The sequence below is a fragment of the Monodelphis domestica genome, chromosome 2 (assembly GCF_027887165.1).
Source record: "Monodelphis domestica isolate mMonDom1 chromosome 2, mMonDom1.pri, whole genome shotgun sequence".
Taxonomy (NCBI): domain Eukaryota; kingdom Metazoa; phylum Chordata; class Mammalia; order Didelphimorphia; family Didelphidae; genus Monodelphis; species Monodelphis domestica.
Genome location: NC_077228.1, coordinates 115743665 through 115765726, shown reverse-complemented (window position 1 = coordinate 115765726; position 22062 = coordinate 115743665). Strand labels below are relative to the sequence as shown.

Below are 22062 nucleotides of genomic sequence, written 5' to 3'. Positions count from 1 at the left end.
AAAATGTGGTTCCCAGAGATGGTCATATACTACAGATGTAGTCTGACCATATCTGGTGAAGTTACTAGTCAGATGTCATCTGTAAGTCAGCAGCATACATAGATACCCAAAGATCGAGGTAGTATACAATCTGGTAGATTTTATTGGTTTATTCTTTAATTAGTCCCCATAATGGGCCAGGCTCTCCCCCCAGAAGCATGAAAAGGAACAAAACAAAAAACTCTTTGAATCTTCTGTCATTTCACTGACTCTCCTCTCAAGGCATTTCTCCTTTCCAGATGTTTCAGGGCATTCAGACCACCCGGGTATCTATGTTGGCCAGAAATGCTGCTAATGCTGTGGCAATCACTACTATCAGCACAGGGAAGCACAGGCCATATTGTCTCTGAAATAGGGAATGAAATGAATTGGCTGGAGCCTGTATTCTCCTCTCTTTTGTTTAGAGAAAAGCTTGGCCCCATCCCATTGCCTGACACTTTGCCACCTGCCTTGAATTTAAAAAGAGAGTCTTGCAGATGACCATCAGCCCCAAGCCTGGGTAGCAGCAAGGCTCAGTTATTAGAATAGTCTTGTGACTGATCTCATTGCAGCTATATTTTTTAACAAGAAAATAGTTAAGCAGCATTTACTTATTTGTCCTCATCTACATTTCTCAGTTCTCTTATTTCTATCCTCCACTATTTTAATCACTACAGTTTAAGACCTCAACCATTTTAAATCTAACACCATCTCCTTTTGTCCCCACTTTCCATGCTATTTGTCTCAGAATATTAATTCATGCCTCTTATGGATGGGGACAGAACCTGTGATTTTTTTTTAAACTCTTACCTTCCACCAGAATCAATACTAAGTATTGGTTCCAAGGCAGAAGAGAGGTAAGGGCTAGGTAAGTAGGGTTAAGTGACATTCCAGGGTCAAACAGCTAGGAAATATCTCAGGCCACATTTGAACCCAGGACCTCCTCTCTCTAGGCCCAGCTTTCTACCCACTGAGCCACCTACCTGCCCCCAAAGCCTGTGATCTTATTGAAAAAGGTAAATAAACTCCTTTAACCAATGTAGGCTGGCACCTTCAATGCAATTTATAACCTTAGAGGGAGGCCTAGAACACGGAGGCATTAGGCGACTTTCTCAGTCATCAGGCCACTAAAAACTAAATCTAAGTACTGGAACTCAGTGTTTCTTGACTTTGGTAATCTTTTTTTCCTTCTGGCTTTATCTAAATGCAGACAAAACAGAAAAGGACAGGCCACCGAGATTTTAAGCTTATTTCCCTCATTCCTGTCTTACTTTTTGGGGAGCATGTGGTAGGGATACTGGGTAGCTGGCTGGTGTGGGCTGGTCCGTTTTATCTGCAGTGAGTTAGAATTGGGGCCTTCGGTGGGATGCTGAGTGGGAGAGGGGCCTCCCTCTTACTTACCCTGTGGGGTGGCATTTGGCCACGGTTCAGCTCTTCCCGGCACTGCTGCAGCTTGTTGAGGCAGGAGAGGTACTCGTCAATCATGCTGTCCAGCTCCAAATGTAATTCTTCACACTGAGGACAATAATATTGTCAGTCATTACTTCCTTTTCCTTCCTCCCATCCATCACAGTGTTTTTAGGCCATGACCTGGTTCTGATAATATTGAGAACTGACCTAGAGCTTTAAGACCTGTACATCAGACATTACTTTCTAAGATTTATTATTTTTGAGCAAGCTCATAGGCACAGTGGATAGAGCTAGGCCTCTGAAGTCAGAAAGACTTTTCTTCCCGAGTTCAAATTTGTCCTTAGACACTTACCAGCTATGTGAACCTGGGCAAGTCACTTCACCCTGTTTATCTCAGTTTCCTTATCTGTAAAATGAGCTGAAGAAGGAAGTGGCCAACCACTCCACTCCAGTGTTTTCTAAGAAAAGCCCCAGTAGGGTCACAAAGAGTCAGACATGACTGAACAACAACAACTTTAGGACAGTGAGGTGGCATAGTTTAGATAGAGAGCCAGGTCTGGACTCAGGAGGTCCTGGGTTCAAATATGACCTCAGGATTAACCTTGCTGGAGAGTGCAGCTGGCAGCTCACTCTGAGGTTTGCCATTAGAATTGTGAGCTGAGCCACAGAGATACTGCAAGAGTATTTAAGGGGTTGTTTGGTTTTCTGGGAGTGCTCTGGCTGTCTTCTGTGTGGCAGCAAAATGAGATTTCCATTGCTCTTTTTGGCATTTCTTTTTTTCCCCCGCAATGGGCATCCTTCTTATCAGTGGACAAAGGCCAGGTAACCTGGCATTGTGAAGAAAACTGCATCAACACAGCTGTCTCCAGAGGAGATGCTTACCCCTTCATTCCCCGGTGCCCTTCCCCTGAGGTAAAAACCATTTCTAGTAGACCTGGACTGCCAGGAAATGAGGAAGAAGGAATGAAGCAAAGAGTTCTATTCAAGAAAACATCATTACAACATTGCGATCTGTGTAGAGTCCAGATACTGAAAGGAATCATTTAACATCACTCAAGGACGATTATTTGTGAACATCGAGGGGAACTACAATATCTGGTTTCACTTCCAGGAAAAATAGCACGAGATTCAAAAAAGTATTCTGAATGATCTGCCAACATAATGAAGCTGGTCAATTTATGCTTCTGCACATCTGGATGTTTGTAGTTAAAAAAAAAAACAACTTTTCATAAATTACATCTGATATTAGAATGGAAAAACCTAGATTTCTAGATGAATCTATATATCCTTACCGTAAACTGAACAAGTGACAAGAATTTTAAACCCTTGTTTTGAACTCCAGCAATGTGAACTATAGTTTTAAAGTTTAAAAATGAATTAAGCTGTTTGTATGATTGGGGGGTGGGGGTGGGAGTCCAGTCTAGTCTTTTCAACAATCTTTATAGTCAAATTTTACCAAATTTAGAAATAAGATAGAAGACACTGAATCCAGTGGTGCATCCAGACTCATCTTAAAAATAGGAAACTATTTAATAGTTGTCATTTTAAACAAACAAGGGTTAATGTTTAAGTCAATATAGGTCACTTAAAATTTCCAAATGCATATTATAATATATAAATGGAAATGATAAAATCCTTCTCAAATGACAGATTATTTTAAAGGTGAAAGTTGTTCATTTCTGAAATGTCTTAGAATTAAGAAATTCTGAGAAATAAAAGTCTAAATTTCTGAAGCATGATTCCCAGTAGATTTCTGCTTGATAGATGCGATTAAATTGTAATAATATATGAAGTTATCTTGAAGGTTCCATTTAGTTCTCAGATTCTGTTTCCAAAGTAGCCCATTTAAGAAGACTCTTTTAAAATGCAATTATTAGTTCTTAAATACACTGATTTATGTCACATTTTAAGTTTTTTCTCCTTGTACACATTTAAGTTTCCTGCTTATGCAACCATATTAGCAGAATATGTAAATTCATTAATTCAACACATTTTTTGAGCACCATTATTTCAGAGGCACAGTGGGCTATATAAATGAATAAAATAAAATCCTTGACTTCTAGGAACTTAAAATCTAATAGGGGAAGTTGTAGGGATAAAATAAGCATCAATGAAAACAATGAGATAAATATCATTAGAAAGAGACCAGGGAAACTTACTAGTGAACCCCAGAGCCTTGGTTTGGGGAGGGAAAAAAGGAAAGAATTGGGATATGAAGGGAAAATATACTATCTTGGGAAAATTTGAGTTTCTGACTGTTTGATTACATAGTATTTGTATTTGGGATTAAACCACTTTCATAATTTAACTCTACTTATTTGGTATTTGTATTGGGATTAAATGGTTTTCACTATTTAACCGGAAGTTAGTTTTAGAAACAAAATTTCAGGAAATTAATAAACAATTTCCAACTTGAAAATAGCATGTTTAAACTGGTAGTTTTACATTGTGAACATTGGTAGAACAAAGGAGGCACCAGGAATCTCAGATTCCTTTTTTAAAAAATGAACAAATTTGGGCACAGATATATTACATTTATGGAACTTTTTATTATGGAATTTTACATTATACAATTACAGTACCTTCTGTTGGAATACTTGCTTCTTTAATTCATATACTGTTCAAATTGTCTTACAGGGTCCAAAGATTTTAGATAAAAGCAAGTTGAAAAATCTTAAGAAACTACTTTCCCTTAAAAAAACTAGGTTTCTGGAAGAATTTTAGGTCTTCACTCTAAATGTGACTAAATAAAAACATATTACTATGTATGCTGTTTATGTTTATAAAATATAAACTTGACTGTATATTTTGTAAAGGAAAAACCTTATGCACTTCAAATATATCTAATTTACTAGCATTTTACAATATTTTATTTTATTTTTTCATTAGGCCCTGTATTGATAGAAAAAAATTAAATTCATCTACTTTCTTTTATAAATTTACCATGAGGGTACATTTAAAAATGTGTTTCTTAGTTAACTGATATTTGGTCAATAAAAGAATGCTTACTTCTTTTAAAAAAAATGACCTCAGATACTTCTTAGCTGTGTGATCCTGGGCAAGTCACTTAATCCTAGTTGCTTAGCCCTTGCCTTTCTGTCTTAAGAGTTGTTAATAAGAGAGAAAAGGGCTTAAAAATATATATATATATATTATTTCCCCTGGTAGTGAATTCTGTTTGGGCATGTGTGTATATGCACATATGTGAGAGACCCACCATGGCATCACAGTAAAAGTAAGGAATACAGATAGAAGTTTCTGTTCCAGCTTTGTTGCTTAGTAGCCTTGTGATCCTTGATTCAATTCAACAAGTGGTTATTAGGTGCCTAGTGTGTGCTAGGGTTAGGGGACAGGGATAAGACCAGGTTCTGTGGCTTCATTTCTTCAGGCGTCTTTCAGTGAGGCATATCTACCAAGCAAGCTGATACCTTTTCTGGAATGTAGAGTGTTAAAGATACTTAGAACACCAAAAGGTAAGTGACTTGTCCAGGGTCATGCAGTCAGTCTATGTCAGAGGGGCTGCTTCTAAGGCTAACTTTGTATACACCACTAGGCTGCCTGGGGTTGGGATACAAAAGTAAAAGGAAAACCAGTTCCTTTTCTTAAGATGCTTATATTCTCCTAGGAGAATTCGCTTCATGTCATTGAACCTCAGTCTCTCCATTTGTAAGTTGAGGATAATATCTATTTTCTCTACCTTGCAAAAGTTGCTATGAAGGTCAATAAGAAAATTAAAATCGCTCAATAAATAAGTAATTTATACAGGGGTTTATAACTTATAAAGTGCTTTCCTCACTGGGAGGTAGTTAGAGAAAGGAGTATTACTGATACAATTTCATAGCTGAGAAAAGAGGCCCTCAGAAAGGCCACATACCCAAGATCAAATCGTTAGCAAGGGACTCTGACCTGATTCCTTCCATGACACCATAGCTACCTCTCAATGGGTCTAGAAGCTTCTTGGAAAACTTGATGGCTACACATTTGTGATTTGAAGTAGAAGCATCCAAATGTTTAATAATTGAAATGTAAAAATACAGTAAAACACGGATAATGAGTCATTTAAAAACCAAGCCTGTATGATTTTGGTGGACTCTGGTTTTTTTTTAATTTGACACCCCTAATTTATTTTTATTTTTATTTTTTGACACTCCTAATTTAAAGAACAACACAGGGACATTTATTGGACTAAAACATATACTTCTGGTAAAGTGTGAGGCGTTAACCTCTATTTGAATTGTGCTGTAAAAAGCCCAAGGTTACTGTTGAGAAAAGTCAGGGCTATGTGTCTTGTGTCCTGACAAGAGATTTGTTCTGGAAAATGGGAAAGAAAATGTTAAGATATTCAAATTCAAGCCAACACCATCTTAAATGACTCCCTTTGAGAAGATGCACACACGCTTAGGCACAGTTCCTGAGAGAGGGAATTGTTCCTTTGGCTTATATCCTTACAGAAGCAGTGGAATCTCCTTCCCCTTCTCACCTCCTTCTCTTTTTCTTGGAGCTGCAAAGTCCTCTCTTGCAGCTGCTCCCCGAGTTCCTTTTCTCTCTCCTCCCCTGAACCCTCGGATTTCTCTTCCAGATGGGTGGGGGTTGAACTCCGTGTAGGATCAGTCTGACCTAAAAAATCAGCCAGACCATCTGTGAGCATGCAGTCCCTGCCTTGGAGAAGGAGGGGGCTGGGCAGGAGGCAAGAAGAACCGCTAACTTTGGGTGAGAAGGCCCTGACTCTCAACAGGACTCGTCTGAGTGTTTCCAGGGATTCTGTGAAGGAGACTCTACTCTCTCCTTTATGGTCTTGTTTGGTATCTAATCTGAGCCTTGGAACTTTAGCTTGAACCATTCCTTCTTGTTCTAACCTCAGCAGGGACAGCAAATAGCTGGACACCTCCAAAAAGCAACAACTAGCCAGAAATCATTTGTGCTTATGTTCTCTCATCTACAACATGAACGGGGTGGCCGAAAGACTTCTAATTCTCAGGCTTATGATTCCAAAAAATGAATCTTCACATATATGAAGACATTAATTCTAACATCTTTCTGTCTTCTCTTCTTTATAGACTATTTTTTTTTTACTCCCAAGGGAATAGCATGGCATATTGGAAAAAGCTATCAATAATTATATGATTAGGGAAAGCTGGAGGGCTCAGTGGATTGAGAGCCAGGCCTAGAGTCGGGAGGTCCTGGGTTCAAATCTGAACTCAGATACTGCCTAGCTGCGCGACCCTGAGCAAGTCACTTAACCCCCATTGCCTAGCCTGTATCGTTCTTTTGCCTTAGAACCAATACACAGTATTGATTCTAAGATGGAAGGTAAGGGTTTAAAAAATAATAATTATATGATCAGAGGTACTCTCTTTTTTGTTAAAAATTTAAAAAAATCCTGACCTTCTGTCTTATTATTGATTTTTAAGACAGAAGAGTGGCAAGTGCTAGGCAATTGGGTTTAAGTGACCTGCCCACGGTTACACATCTAAGAAGTGTCTGAGGTCAAATTGGAATCCAGGTCCTCCTGTCTCCGGGCCTGGCACTCTATTCACTGTACCGTTCTGGTAAGTTACTCTTTTCTTCAGTTTCCTAATTTTTAAAATGAGCATCATAATCCTTGCTATGCCTGAAGATGATAAAGTATGTGTCTCTATACTTCCTAGCTGTTTGTCTTCAGGAAGTTACTTAACCTTTGAGCAGCTGGGGGAAAAGTTAGGAAGTGCCCTGTGGATTTAGGGAAAGATCCCAGAATTGTGATGTTCTTGGCCTGGGGAAGTCCCTCCACCAATGCAGATAGGCACTTTCTCTGAAGTCTTAGCGTTGCCTAGAGCACTGAGAGAGGTTAAATGTCTCTTGCCCAGGATCACACTTGTGAGAGGCAGGACCTGAACGCAGGTCTTCACCACTGTGGATAGATAGTTCACTCTCTACAGTGCCATGAATATCTGGGTCTGAGAGTTAGTAATTGATTTCCACTCCTTTCCTTTCCTACCTTCTGCCAAGGAGCGTGTAATTCTAATTAAGTAGCAAGAAGCAATAGAGTACTTGGATTAGTCTTCAAGAATTTTGTTGCTGATATCCGGGAACTTAACCAATATCAGTCAACCTCAGGACATGGGAAAAGCTGCTATGGAAGATTTACTGGCCTTGCTTGGTGGTAAGTGGGAAGAGTGGCAGAATTGTGGAAGTGGTTTAGGGGGGTACAATCACAACCTCAGTCAAGGGAATAAGAATGGACATAGGAATACTGAGTTCAAAATAAATTTATTTTGCATATTGGCCATCACAAATAGAGGTTTTCACAAAAAACAGAAATCTCTTTTTCACAGTGTCTGAACATCTTGTCTTAGCAACAAAAAGCTTCCTGAAAAGCAAACTAGCTTACTGCTGCGTAAGAGGACTTTGAAAGTTCTGTTTGTCTAGAGTGATAGGATCTCAGGGCTGGGTAGGGACCTTAAGTGGTCTTCTAGTCCAGCCCTCTGCCTCCAGGCAAACAAGACAAGTACAGAAGTCTTAGACTTGGGTGTAGGGAATTGGCTGACCTTTCTCTGGCATAAATTCCTCTTGGGTGGGAGACTCTTCAGACTGGCTCTGGAGAAGACCTGTAAAAAAAGGAAATGCTCTGATCTTTTCTATGCTGAGCAAGTTTGCCCCTTCTTTTGGCCCCTGGGAAGCTCTTCTATTTCTGGATGAGCTCTCTAGATGAGGCCAAAGGCCATCTAATTCAGCTTCCTTTCTTTATGGTTGAGAAGGTAAGGATCCAGTCTTAGGCATTCTGCCCTAATAGCAGGTGATGCATTTGACTAAAGCTCCTCTTAAGCATCCTGACCAAAGACTTTTCTGTCTTTTCTCTCTCTTCTCACCACATCCTTGGCTGACAATATTCACCTTCCTAGCTTCCACATGAGTAAGTTTGCTGTCCCTGTTCCCAGGGAAGCCTCCAAAAATGTCCCATGTTTTTTCTTGTGTCAGCCCTCTTGCTATTGGATTCATTGGAAGAGTATCAAAGGTGGTAATGGAAGAGGGGAGCTGATTAAATAGGTGTTCTCTAACTGTTGCCCAGGATCATCTCGGTGCTCACAACCTTAGAAAAATACTATTTAAGGGAATACACACATACACACACATATACACTCTATTGTTAATAGAAGTCTTCCTTACCCAACAGGGAAGAAGAAAGGGAAAAGAGAAATGGGAGATAATAAAAGGGAAGGCAGATAAAAGAAGGCAGTGGTCAGAAACAAAATGGACTTAGAGGAGGGACAGGATAAAAAGAGAAGGACAAGCAGAAGAAAATAGGATAGAGGGAAATGAACAGTTAATAGTCATAATTGTGCATACGAATAGGATGAACTCACTCATAAAATGGAAGCTGAAAGCAGACTGGATTAGAAATCAGAATACAAAAATATGTTGATTAGAAGAGACACACTTGAAATAGAGACACACACAGAGTTGAAATAAAGGACTAGAGAAGAATCTTATATGCCTCAGCTAAAGCAAAACAGGCAGGGGTAGCAATCATGATCCCAGACAAATTAAAAACAAAAATAGACCTAATTAAAAAGGATAATCGGGGAAACTACATCTTGTAAAACGGAAATGTAGACAATGAAGTAATATCAATGCTAAATTAATTTTCACCAAATGGCATAGAATCTAAATTCTTAAAGGAATAGTTAAGTGAATTAGAAGAAGAAATTGACAGTGAAATTATACCAATGGGGGTGTAGATAAGTCTTACCATAAACTAAGTAAGAAAGGAGTCAAGGAGACAAATAGAATCTTAAGAAAGTTAGATAAGGATATACTTCTAGGAAAAAAACCAAATTGGAATAGAAAGAATTATACTTTTATCTCATTTGTACAAAGCACCTTCACAAAAATGGACTATATATGAGATCATAAAAAACTTACAACCAAATGCAGAAAGGCAGAAATACTAACTGTGCCCCTTTCAGACTATAATACAAAAATTGCATTTAATAAAGGGACATGGAAGCATAGATTTAAAGTTAATTGGAAACTAAATAATCCTAAAAAATGGGTGGATCAAAGAACAAATCATAGAAAAAATAATTTATTTATTGAGACAATGTGACAACATTCCAAAAATTGAAGGGCTCTTAGGGGGAAATTTATATCTCTTAATGTGTACATTAATAAAAGAAAGAAAGGGTAGATAAATGAATTGGGCACTCACCTAAAAACAACAACAAATTAAAACCCCCTAATTAAAAATCAAAAAGGAAATCCAGAAAATCAAAGGAGAGATTAATAAAACTGAAAGTAAAAAAAGAAACCCATTGAACTAATAAATAAAACTAGAAGTTGGTTTTATGAAAACAACAACAAACAACAATAAAATAGATAAACCATTGGTTAATTTGATTTTTAAAAAAGAAGAAAATTAATAGTATCAAAAATGAAAGGGGTGAATATACCACTAATGAAGATGAAATAGAGCAATTATTTGGAGTTATTTTGCTCAATTATATTCCAGTAAAACTAATAATCTGAGTGAATTAGACAAATATTTACAAAAATATAAATTGCCTAGATTAACAGAAGAGGAAGTAAAATGCTTAAATAATGCTGTCTTGGAAAAAGAAATTGAACAAGTTATCAATGAGCTTGTTAAGAAAAAATCCCCAGGACCAGATAGATTTACAAGTAAAGTCTATCCAACATTTAAGGTACAATTCATCTCTATACTAAATAAACTATTTCAAAAAATAAGTAAAGACAGAATCCTTTTATTACACAAATAAAATTTTAATACCTAAACCAGGAAGAGCAAAAAAGGGAGAAAGAAAACTATAGACCAATTTCCCTAAAGAATATTGATGCAAAGAAGTTTAAATGCAACACTACCAAAGAGATTATAGCACAATATCCCAAAGATCACATGGTTCAATATTAGGAAAAGCACAATTGATCATACTAATAACAAAAAATCATATAATTATATCAATAGATGCAGAAAAAGCCTTTGACAAAATACCAAAAACCCCCCATTCCTATTAAAAACACTAGGGGGGGCAGCTCAGTGGCTCAGTGTATTGAGAGTCAGGTCTAGAGACGGGAGGTCCTAGGGTTCAAATGTGGCCTCAGACACATCCCAACTGTGTGACCCTGGGCAAGTCACTTAACCCCCATTGCCTAGCCCTTACCACTCTTCTGCCTTGGAGCCAATACACAGTATTGATTCCAAGATGGAAGGTAAGGGTTTAAACAAACAAACAAAAAAACACTAGAGAACATAGGAATCAATAGAATCTTTCCAAAAATGATAAGTAGCAATTAACTAAAACCAAGAATAAGCACTATATCTATAAGGAAGATGAATTTGAAACCTTCCCAATAAGATCAGAGATGAAATAAGGATGTCCTTTATCACCACTATTATTTAATATTGTACTAGAAATTCTAGCTATAGCAGAAAGACATGAAAAAGAAACCAAAGGAATAAAAAGAGGCAATAAGAAAAATCACTTTTTTTCAGATGATATGATGCTATACTTACAGAACTCTAGAAAATCAACTAAAAAACCAGCTGAAACAATGAACAACTTTAGCAAAGTTTCAGGATATAAAATAAACTCACATAAATCATCAGCATTTCTACATGCTACCAACAAAACCAAGCAGAAAGATAGAAAAATAAAATCCATTTACAAATAACATTGCTGATAGTATGAAATGCTTGGGGATCTATGTTCCAAGATAAATACAGGGATTGTATGAATACAATTACAAAACATGTTCCACACATATAAAGACAGATCTAAACAACTGTAGAAATATTAATTGCGCATGGGTAGGCCAATAATATAACAAAAATGACAATTCTGCCTAAGTTAATTTACTTATTTAGTGCCAATCAGATTATCAAAGAATTATTTAATAGAGCTACAAAAAATCTGGAAGATATATGAACTTATGTGAAATGAAGTGAGCAGAGCTGGAGATCATTGCATATAGTAATAGCAATATTGTAAGGATAATCAGCTGTGAAAGATTAGTCACTCTGAATGATCCAAGATAATTCCAAGGAACCCATAAAGTAAAATGCTATCTACCCCCAGAAAGAGAATCAATGAACCTTGAGTGCAGATTGAAGCATACTTTTTATTTTTTATTCCAAAGCATACTTTAAAAAACTTTATTTTTATTATTTTATTAGTGTTTTCTTTTACAAAATGGCTAATATGGAAAAGTGTTTTGTATAACTTTTCAGGCATAATTTATATCAAATTGCTTGCCTTCTTGGGACAGTGAGGTAACACAGTGAACAGAGTGCCAGACCAAGAGATGGGTGGTCCTGGGTTCAAATTCGACCTTAGATACTTCCTGGCTGTGTGAATCTGGGCAAGTAACTTAACCCCCATTGCCTAGTATTTACTGGTCTTCTGCCTTGGAACCAATACACATTATTGACTCCAAGATGGAAGATAAAGGTTTAAAAATGATTATTAATTTTTTACATTTAATTGGGAAATATTTAATGAAATAAATAAAAAATTCTTTTTAAAAGGAAAAGTATTCCTTAGATGTGAAGTTATCAGGAGAAATAAAGAAATGGACTCATGTTCTTTTTTCTTCTGAGTTTTCAGGAGAATGCAAGTGAGGCAGGTAGGTGTTGCAGTGGACAGAGTACAGGATCTGCAGTGAGGAAGCTGTGTGACAACAGCTGTGTGACCCTGAGCAAGTCACTTGCCCTGTTTGTCTCAGTTTTCCTCATCAGTAAAATGAGCTGGAGAAGGAAAAGAAAAACCAGTCCAGTATTTTTTGCCAAGAAAACTCCAATTGGGGTCATAGAGAGTCAGACACAACTGAAACAACAATAAAGAAAGGGCCTGGGACAGAAGAGGGACAGGAACAGGGACAGGCCTTACGATTTCATTGGTATGAACTAGGGGACTCTTGGATGAAGGAACTCACCTTTTCTGCAGCCTGCTCAGAGCACTTCAATGTTAATGACTTGCTCAGGAACTCATAATATTAGATGTCAGAGTCAGGACTTGAACTCAGGTCTTCCCAATGACCAGTCCAGCTCTCTCTACTAACAGCCTTGGGCAGGATGCTTGATAAGAGCTCAAATGTATCACTTATGAAGATACACCTTTAGCCAGGGGCACTAAAGGAGCAGAGCCTATTAAGCTTTCTGTTATGGCAGGAGACCCAAGTCTGGACCTAAGCTCTCTCATCTGCAAAGCAGGCTAGACAGCAGAACCTCTGGGAGATGTTAGCTGTAAAATCTCTACTATTCCAATATCCAGGGGCTGCCCTGGCCTCATCCATAGCAAATCTTCCAACTTGGCTCTCATCTCTTGCATCTTTGACTTCTGATTCCTATTCACCAAAACCATTGGCTTCCCGGCACCAAATCTATTTTCTAGCTACCTCTCCCGGGGCTTGATCCCATCCGTGATATCCCTGAAGTCCCTCCAGGCTTTGTGCTTCTGCGTCTCCCTCCTTTCTGTCATTGTCACAAGCTCTCTCCTCCCCTTTCTAAAGTGGGACGTTCCTGACTACCTCCCAGAGGTGTTCAGCTTGCAAGAGTCCCCATCAGGGAAAACCAAACAGGTCTTAGCTTCAGATGGCTAGTTTGGGGGGTGGGGAGGGGGGATTCTTTACTGTGGGAATGGGAAGAACTACAGGATAGGAAGGGAGAACTTACTCTGCAAGTGCTGGACTGTAGCCTTCAGGGCAAGTTTCTCTTCTTCGGACCTTTGTAGTTGGCCTGGAAGTGGAAAAGCACAAATAAAAAGAGAGGAATCCTCAGGACATTAGGTCCAGACGGTTGGATTGGCCAGAGTGTAGGGCAAGAACCGAGGAGGCTTTTCTTCACCCTCTATCTCCCCTGGGAGTTGAGCACCCTACACATCTATTAGGTGCTCCATCAATTTCTGATGAATCGAACTGGGAATTTATCGTAGCATCTTTCTCATTTCAGAGGTTAAGTTCAATGGATACTGGCTTTAGTGTTCATTTCCACAACATCAGATTGTAATACATTTTTATTAAATTATTCATTCATATCAATTTTAATAAATAAGAGCTAGCACTTATATAGAACTTTAAAGTTTGTCAAAGTGCTAGTGTTTTCTCTTGATTTATCAGCTTCACTCTGGACTAGCTGGATTCATTACTATAGTTATCCACGGTTTATAGCTGGCATGGCTGGAGTGGGTTCTGAAACTCCATGGAGTGTCAAGGTTGGCAGGGACCTTAAAGGACGTTTTATTCAACCTCTTCCTTAGTACAGAAATCCCTTAATTTCCCCATGCCTTGCCCTTTCCTTTTTTGGCTGAAAATACATTTGGCCATAACAAAAAAATTATGTAAGCAACAGCAGCAGGGCATCCAAAAAGATGATTGGGGATGGAGATGAAGAATGTGGAGGGAAGAGAAAGTCAGGGAGGGAAGCCTCAGTGAGATGAAACTTTGAGATTCTTTAATATGGTTGAGTTGCTTTTCAAACTGAGATACAGCCCCACTGTTTTTTCCTAAAATTGTTCAGGAATAATAATTATTCAGATTTATTCAGAAGCACCAATATGGTGGTTGAATGATGTACTGGGGATTTGTGAAGATCTGAGTTCAAATCCTACTTCTGACACTTAGTAACTCTGGGATCATGTTCAAGTGATTAACTTCTCTGAGCCTCAGTTTCTTCATCTGTGCAGCGGGAATAATAATACGTATCTGCATTATCTTTCTCACTGAGTTGTGAGGTTCAAACAAGATAATGCATTTTTACAAACTTAAAAACATACAAATTTCAGTTATTTTTCTACTCACAACTATACTGTGAGGTAGATAGCACAAGTGTTATAATTCCAATTGCATAGATGGAAAAACAAAGTCTTGGAGAAGCGATTTACTCAGTCTCAAAGTGTCAGATAGGATTCCAATGCAGCTTATGCAATTTTGAGTCAACTGTTGCCCTCCTATTATGAAGCATGTAAAATCAAAATAAGTGGCAAGCAAGAGGTCAGTCAGTAATGACTCTCAGCTGTGGCCTGGAATGGTACCTTGTAGGTCATTGACATTGGAACAGTCCATTTCTCTTTCTTCCTGCAGGCGGTCAATCTGGGTCTGGAGGTCCTGGTGTTCACGTTCCAGAAGATGTAATGCCTGGTTTAGCTGTAAATCTCGACTGTCTGCTCCCTGCAAGGAGAAGGGACCCCTCACAGAGATGAGGGTCAGTGCTAGGAAGGGATGAGCCCTTTCTCAACCTGTTCTTATGTTAGATAATCAAATAATCTTAAAAATGGGAGAAGTTTTAGCAAAACTAGCCATTCTTGTGCCTAGGGCAAAGATGAAATATTTTGAGGGTGGTGTGGAGAAGGAAAGATGTCAGAACTCAGTTCATAAGAACCTTTGGAGGAGAGACCCTGGATGCTAAGGAAGAGACAGACTACTGGTTCATGACTATGAGGAGTGAGAAGGGTAGGATATAGCCTCTAGGACTAAATATGCCTACTGCCTTAGGCACTAACTTTGATGATTTCTGCCTTCTTAAGAATTAGAAATAATGCCCTCTAAATTTTGGCACCTTGGGGGAAATCTCCACTTACCCTGCCCTAGTTTTAGAAAGCTAGGACTATGGGAAAAAGTAAAACATTTCTCTATACTAAGAAAATAATCCATGCCACACCAAAGAGAATTAGTTATCATTCCTTGTTTCCATTATTTTACAACCACCACTTACTATCTGCCTTTAAAAATATATTAGCAAAATTTTGAAGCTGTGAAGAGAGTTAGCAATGTTTGTTGAAGAATGAATTGGGTATAGTTCTGTCTACCCTGGTTGGGTTTTGTGTAAGATAGAGTAGGAGAAATACAAAAGAAATAGTAAATATCTTCTCTGCATTTGAAGAGTTGTCAGTCCTCAAAAAGGAAGATGGCACAGAAAATAAAAAGTAAATTTATAAAGAAATCCATCAATAAATGAAATCTAATATTTGCAAAAAAAGTTGTATAATCACAAAGTACTCTATAAACATACTCCTTGGATCTGTGATTTTGTTGTTGTTGTGGTTCCTCCCTTAACCAGAGCTTTACCAGGGCAGAGGGACTGGGATTTTGTCCCAGGATACTGAAATTTAGAGGGCACAGCATTTCCAAGCACAGGACCAATTGAGTGCAGCATCTATTTAGTTAAACTAGGAAGCTACCAGATGGCAAGTGCTTCCTCTCTTTGACTGCTGGACTGAAATAATTCAGTTCCTCAAACTCTGATAACCCCATTTCTCAGCAATATTAAGGAACAGTTCACATCCATCCAAATGAAAATGATAACAGAAGCTTATATTTACATAGTGCTTTATAAGTTACAAGGCACTTTGCTTCTAGCAGTCCTATGAGTCATTTAGTGCAAATATTATGAATCCCATTTTACAGATGGAGAAAGGGCTAAAACTGAAGGTCACAAAGCTAGTTAGTGGTGGAGCTGGGACTCAAACTTGGTCTTCTGGATCCAAGCCCAATGCTCTTTCTTTTATGCCATGATGCCTGATATCTGACTTCCTTGGCCAAGAAGGGGCCAAGTGGAGGGCATAGGAACCTGGGTGTGGGACTGAGAGAGAAATTCCCATAGTTTAGATCTGTAGTCTCCAGCCCAAGTCCTCCCTCTCTCTTTGTCCAGGCCTTTCCCCACCATCCCTAGTGTCTGGTACCTGCAATTTGGACTGTAGAACATAGAGCTGACTTTCCAATTCGCTGTGCTTGGCCCCCAGGTCTCTCCAGTCTTCCTTCAGAGTCTCATACTGTTCCCTCCACTGCTCACACTTTAGCTCTGCCGTGGCCAGGGACCTCTGGGGGAGTGCAAAGATAGAGAAGGTGACACCTGGGGCCACTCACCTCACCTCTTGTCCCTGCCATCCCTCAAGCCAACCAGGAGGAACCGAGGAATCCTCCTTCACACCACACCTGAGTGCTCTCTAGCTGCTGCTCCACAGCTGTTTTCTCTTCCAATAATTTCTGAAGGGTCTCCTTTGCCTTTTGCTCATAATTCTGCTTCTGGTCCTCCATTTCCAGGAGGACCTTTCTTGCACCTTCTATGGAGTATTTCTGCAAGAGAGAGTGCAAATCTACCATTGGCCAGGTATACATACTTTTCCTTCCCAGTTGGGGAGAACTGGTGTGAGGAGGGGGCAGACTACTTTGGATGGATGGAAGAAAGTCAGTGGGAGAGAATAAGACCTTCTTACCTGACATTTCTCTATAGGTATAAGAAAGAAGCAAATCCGTCTTACAAATCTACACCTGTCACATAGTAGGCACTTAACAAATGCTAATTGACTAACTTCCCTAATTCTGGTGAGTAATGATAAAACCACATAAAGATTAGAGTTGGTTATTGATTATTTATATGTATTGTGTAGTATAATTATAGATAATTCAAAATGGAAGGGAATCCTTAAACCTTTTTGTTTGACTCTGAGCTCTTACATTTTAAACTGGATATGTCTAAGAATTCACAGTATTTCAGATCAAATGATGAAATATCATGTGAAAAAACACTCAGGAAGAGCTGGTAAGTTGACTAGCTTCTCTATTCTTACCCATTTTCCCTTCCTCACCCCAACTTATGTCTATTCCTTGTTAAGAACCATGCCAAGGGGGGCAGCTGGGTGGTTCAGTGGATTGAGAGCCAGACCTAGAGACAGGAGGTCCTGGGTTCAAATTTGACTTTAGACACTTCCTAGCTGTGTGACCCTGGGCAAGTCACTTAACCATCACTGCCTAGCCCTTATTGCTCTTCTGCCTTGGAACCAATACACAGTATTGATTCCAAGATGGAAGGTAAGGGTCTAAAAAAAGAACCAGCCTGAATGGAGCTGACCACTCTTCTCTAGCTTGCTTGTTATCTAATGATTAAGTACTTTGTTGTAAATGAAAGAAATTTCAATTCTCTTTTCTTTTACACCAGCCATGATAACTACTAATACTGAATTGATAGGTCAAAAAAGAGTTGAAAGCAAGATTGGCCATATGTAAATTATGTGTGGGTGATTAGGAGTTAACAGAATTTTATTTCCTTCTGGAGTCCAAAGTGCCTGCCAGTGAGCCAGATATCGGTTTGTCTGATTTCATTAAAAGACCTAAACAATAATAACCCCAGTTTGTCAAAGCTCAGGGCACAAAAATTTTATGTTTAGTGTCGGTGTTTCCCAAGTGCCTTTCCTTGTGTTTCTAGTTAGGCTTAAGGTTTTCTTTTGCGGCACAATATGTTAAGTATTGAGATTCATTGGAAGGAAAGAAGGGAAGGAGTAAAGAGGGAATCTGGGGGAGAAGCCAGAGATTGATGAAAGCCACAGAAGATGCCCCCACAGAGCTAGCTGTGCAGGAATGAGAGTATAGCCATCACACTGGCCCTTCTGTGACACAGTACTGAATTTCTTCTTTTATCTGCACTTAGAGTCCCCCAGGGCCATTACCTGGGTAGAGGCATACAGCTGGTTTTCCAGGGATCTCAGTTTGCTCTTCAGCCTGTCCTCATTCAGCTGTCCCTGGGGAGAATGTGAGATGAATGAATGTGAGTTTGAGATAACCTGAAGCCAGCAAAGAGCTTTTTACCTTTTATCCAGAAGCTGGGTAGGACAGGGAGCAGACAAGGGTCATAAGAATAAGGGGACAGTCTCTACTTCTCCTCTGGCTGGAGCAAGACATTACAGAAATTCATTGGATTGTTTTGCTTAACTTTAAAGGAGGTTGAAGGGAATGTTTAGTGAGAAATGATTGAGATCAAAACATGTTAATAAAAAATTTTAAAGTAAATTTAGAAAAGAGATCTTAGAAACTAGAATGATTCAAAGGACCTTTCTTTTTCTTTTTTTAATTTTTGTTTAGAACGTTTTTCAATGTTTCATGATTCATGATCCCCACCTCCCTGCTATCCCTCCCAAAGCCAACAAGCAGTTCCACTGGGTTATACATGTATCATTGTTCAAAACCTATTTCCATGTTATTCATATTTTCAGTAGACTGATCTTCTAACATCAAAACCCTAATCACATTCCTATCTCACTACATGGTCAATCATATATTTTCCCAATGAATTTCTGTTTCTACAGTTCTTTCTCTGGATGTAGATAGCATTCTTCCTCCTAAATTCCTCAGAATTGTCCTGGATCATTGCATTGCCGCTAGTAGAAAAGTCTGTTACATCCGATTGTGCCACAGTGTATCAGTCTTTGTATACAATGTTCTCCTGGTTCTGCTCCTTTCCCTCTACATCAATTCTGGAGGTCGTTCCAGTTCACATGGAATTCCTCCAGTTCATTATTCCTTTGAGCACAATAGTATTCTATCACCATCATATACCACAATGTGTTCAGCCATTCCCCAATTGATGGACACCCCCTCATTTTCCAGTTTTTTGCCCCTACAAAGAGCACAGCTATGAATATTTTTGTGCAAGTCTTTTTCCTCATTATCTCTTTGGGGTACAAACTCAATAGTGATATGACTAGGTCAAAGGGCAGGCATTCATTTAAAGCCCTTTGTGCATAGTTCCAAATTGCCCTCCAGAATGATTGGATCAATTCACAACTCCACCAGCAGTGTATTAGTGTCCCAATTTTGCCACATCCCCTCCAACATTTATCACTTTCTTTTGCTGTCATATTGGCCAATCTGCTAGGTATGAGGTGGTACCTCAGAGTTGTTTTAATATGCATTTATCTAACCATGAGGGATTTAGAACACTTTTTCCTGTGCTTATTGATAGTTTTGATTTCAATGTGTTAAAACTTCCTATTCATGTCCCTTAACCATTTGTAGATTGGGGAATGGTTTGATTTTTTGTAGATTTGAGCTAGTTCCTTATATATTTGGGAAATTAAACCTTTGTCAGAGAGTTTTGTTATAAAAATGTTCTCCCAGTTTGTTGCTTCTAATTTTGGTTGCATTGGTTTTGTTTGTACAACACCTTTTTAATTTGATATAATCAAAGTCATACATTTTACATTTTGCAATGTTCTCTATCTCTTTGCTTGGTCTTAAATTCCTTCCTTTCCTACAGATCTTACAGGTATACTAATCTATGTTCACCTAATTTATTTATGATTTTACTCTTTATCTTTAAGTCGTTTACCCATTTTGAATTTATCTTGGTATAGGATGTAAGATGTTGTTCTAAACCTAATTTCCCCCATACTGTTTTCCAATTTTCCCAGCAGAATTTTTTGTCAAATAGTGAGTTCTTGTCCCCAAAGCTGGGATTTTGGGGTTTATTAAACACTATCATGCTGAGGTAATTTACCTATTATCTATTCCATTGATCCACCCTTCTGTCTCTTAGCAGTACCATATTGTTTTGAAGACCACTAAAGCTTAAGATCTGGTACTGTTAGATCCCCAACCTTCACATTTTTTCATTATTTCCCTTGATATTCTTGATCTTTTGTTCTTCCAGATGAACTTTATTCTAATTTATTATAATTCTATAAAAAAGTTTTTTTTGTAGTTTGATAGGTATGGCACTGAATATGTAGATTAATTTGGATAGGATTGTCATTTTTATTATTTTAGCTCATCCTACCCATGAGCAATTAATGTTTTCCCAATTGTTTAGATCTAGTTTTAATTATGTGAAAAGTGTTTTGTAGTTGTGTTCATATAATTCCTGTATTCATTTTGGCAGATAGATTCCTAAATATTTTATATTGTCTAATGTGATTTTAAATGGAGTTTCTCTTTCTAACTCCTGCTGTTGAGTTTTGTTGGAAATATATAGAAATGCTGATGATGTATGTGGGTTTATTTTGTACCCTGCAACTTTACTAAAGTTGCTAATTATTTCCACTAGCCTTTTAGTTGATGTTCTAGGGTTCTTTAAGCAGACCATTATGTCATTTGCAAAGGGTGTTTAGTCTCCTCACTGCCTATTTTAATCAAAGGGCCTTTCTTAATGGCACAGATATGATAGGCTCAATGATCTAGAAATGGAAGGCACCTCAGAGACCATCAAGTCCAATCCACTCATTTCACAGATGAAAAAACTAAGACCGAGGGAAGTCCAGAGATTTGCTCAAGGTTACACAGGCAGTATGCCATCATAGGTTAGATCTGAACCCATAAATCTTTAATTTTAAAGTCAAAGTTCTTTTGCCTGTACCACCCTGCCAGATAATGCTACCTCTAAAGAGGTAAAACTATGAATTAGAAATTAAGACGTTTTTCTGTGGAATACTATCCTACTTCCTCTTTCAGAGCAGCTCTTCCCACTTCTGGCCTGTTGTTCATTCCCGGGAGGTGGCCTGTATTTCATCCTATGCTTCTGGGACTTTAAACTTTAACTGAGGTATTAGCTATTAACCTCTGTCCATGCTCAAGTCCTTCTAGAACAATTAGAACTTCACTAGGGAACTCTTAAATACTAAAAATTATGATGCCTACAAGTTAATTTTTCATTGTTGGGGGTGATAAAGACTTGGGACATCTCCCAAAGTATGTCAAATTAGAACAATGGTATCATTAAAATAGAAATGGAGCCCTATAGGCCCCACATTAGAAAATATCAAATTAATATTATGCTTTATTAATATTAAAATTTATTTTGATAAACATTTCCCAATTACTTTTTCATCTGGTTCTGGCCACACTTGAGAGTTTTTCAGATTGTAGGGAGTTTGACACCTCTGTATGAGAGGTCTCCTCTTCTATCTGTTCATAGGGAGGCTCCATCTGGTAGCATTTTTGGAAATTCTTTGAGAAAAGTTACCTGCCAGGATGGGAGTGGAGAGAGAGGAGGGGAATGTGTATTCATCTTATGAAAACTATTTTTTGTCTAGCATTCTTCCATGATGTTGAATACAATTTTTGGAATTCCCATAACTAAATTATAAATTTAGAGCTATAAGGGATCCTGGACCATTAAGGATATTCTATTCCAGTCCCCACATTTCATAGGTGAGGAGACTGAGAAAAAGTGAGGCAGAGTGACCTGTATCTATGGTCACACAGAGTGTCAGAGGGGTAGATTTTAACCCAAGTCCTCTGGCTTTAGAGGCAGCTCTTTGCCCTCCATGACCCCTCTTTTGGGCTCTTATTTTTTTTTTTTTGCTAACTTGGTCTTTGGTCCTTTCTATTCTCCAACAACTTGTCACTTATTAGTTTCATCCATACTGAGGATTTTTAAAAAAACTTTTCTGGCATTGGATATTATTTCTAGAAGGCTGTGAGATTGGAGAGGTTAATGAAAATGAATGATAAGGCACAGTGGGGGAAGCTAGGTGACGCAGTGGATACAGAGCCAGGCCAAGAGGCTGGAGGTTCTGGATTCAGATACTTAGCTATATGACCCTGGGCAAATCACTTAACCTCAATTGTTTGGTCTTTATGGCTGTTTTGCCTTAGAACCAATACTTTTATCAGTTCCAATATAGAAGGTAAGGGTTTTTAAAAAGGCCCACTGGATAGAGTGCCACCCTTGTAGCTTGAAGATTTAGGTGGAGGTTCTTGGCATATCCTGGCGTTGTTGTGACCCTGGACAAGTCACAACTGTTCAGAGTCCTCAGCTAACTCTATAAAACTGTAAATTGAAGAGCAGGTTCTGATCTATATTGGTAATGAAATTATAAGTTAGTTCTTCACTTCCAGGAAAGAACAAACTAAACCCAACAAAACCTTATC

At 38.4% G+C, this 22062-nt stretch overlaps 1 protein-coding gene across 1 annotated transcript in view; it reads right to left on the bottom strand.

Annotated features, from left to right (window-relative positions):
• Positions 1-119: 119 nt before the first annotated feature.
• TRAF3IP3 (TRAF3 interacting protein 3) overlaps positions 120-22062 on the bottom strand; it is a 62107-nt gene continuing 40164 nt past the window's right edge. The window contains exons 10-18 of the mRNA XM_007481329.3: positions 17865-17936; positions 16354-16494; positions 16101-16238; positions 14454-14589; positions 13097-13159; positions 7956-8015; positions 5909-6045; positions 1420-1533; positions 120-385 (exon numbers count right to left, since the gene is read on the bottom strand). Coding sequence (XP_007481391.2) covers positions 293-385; positions 1420-1533; positions 5909-6045; positions 7956-8015; positions 13097-13159; positions 14454-14589; positions 16101-16238; positions 16354-16494; positions 17865-17936 — 954 coding nt within the window. The 3' untranslated portion in view covers positions 120-292. The remainder of the gene's footprint in view (positions 386-1419; positions 1534-5908; positions 6046-7955; positions 8016-13096; positions 13160-14453; positions 14590-16100; positions 16239-16353; positions 16495-17864; positions 17937-22062) is intronic.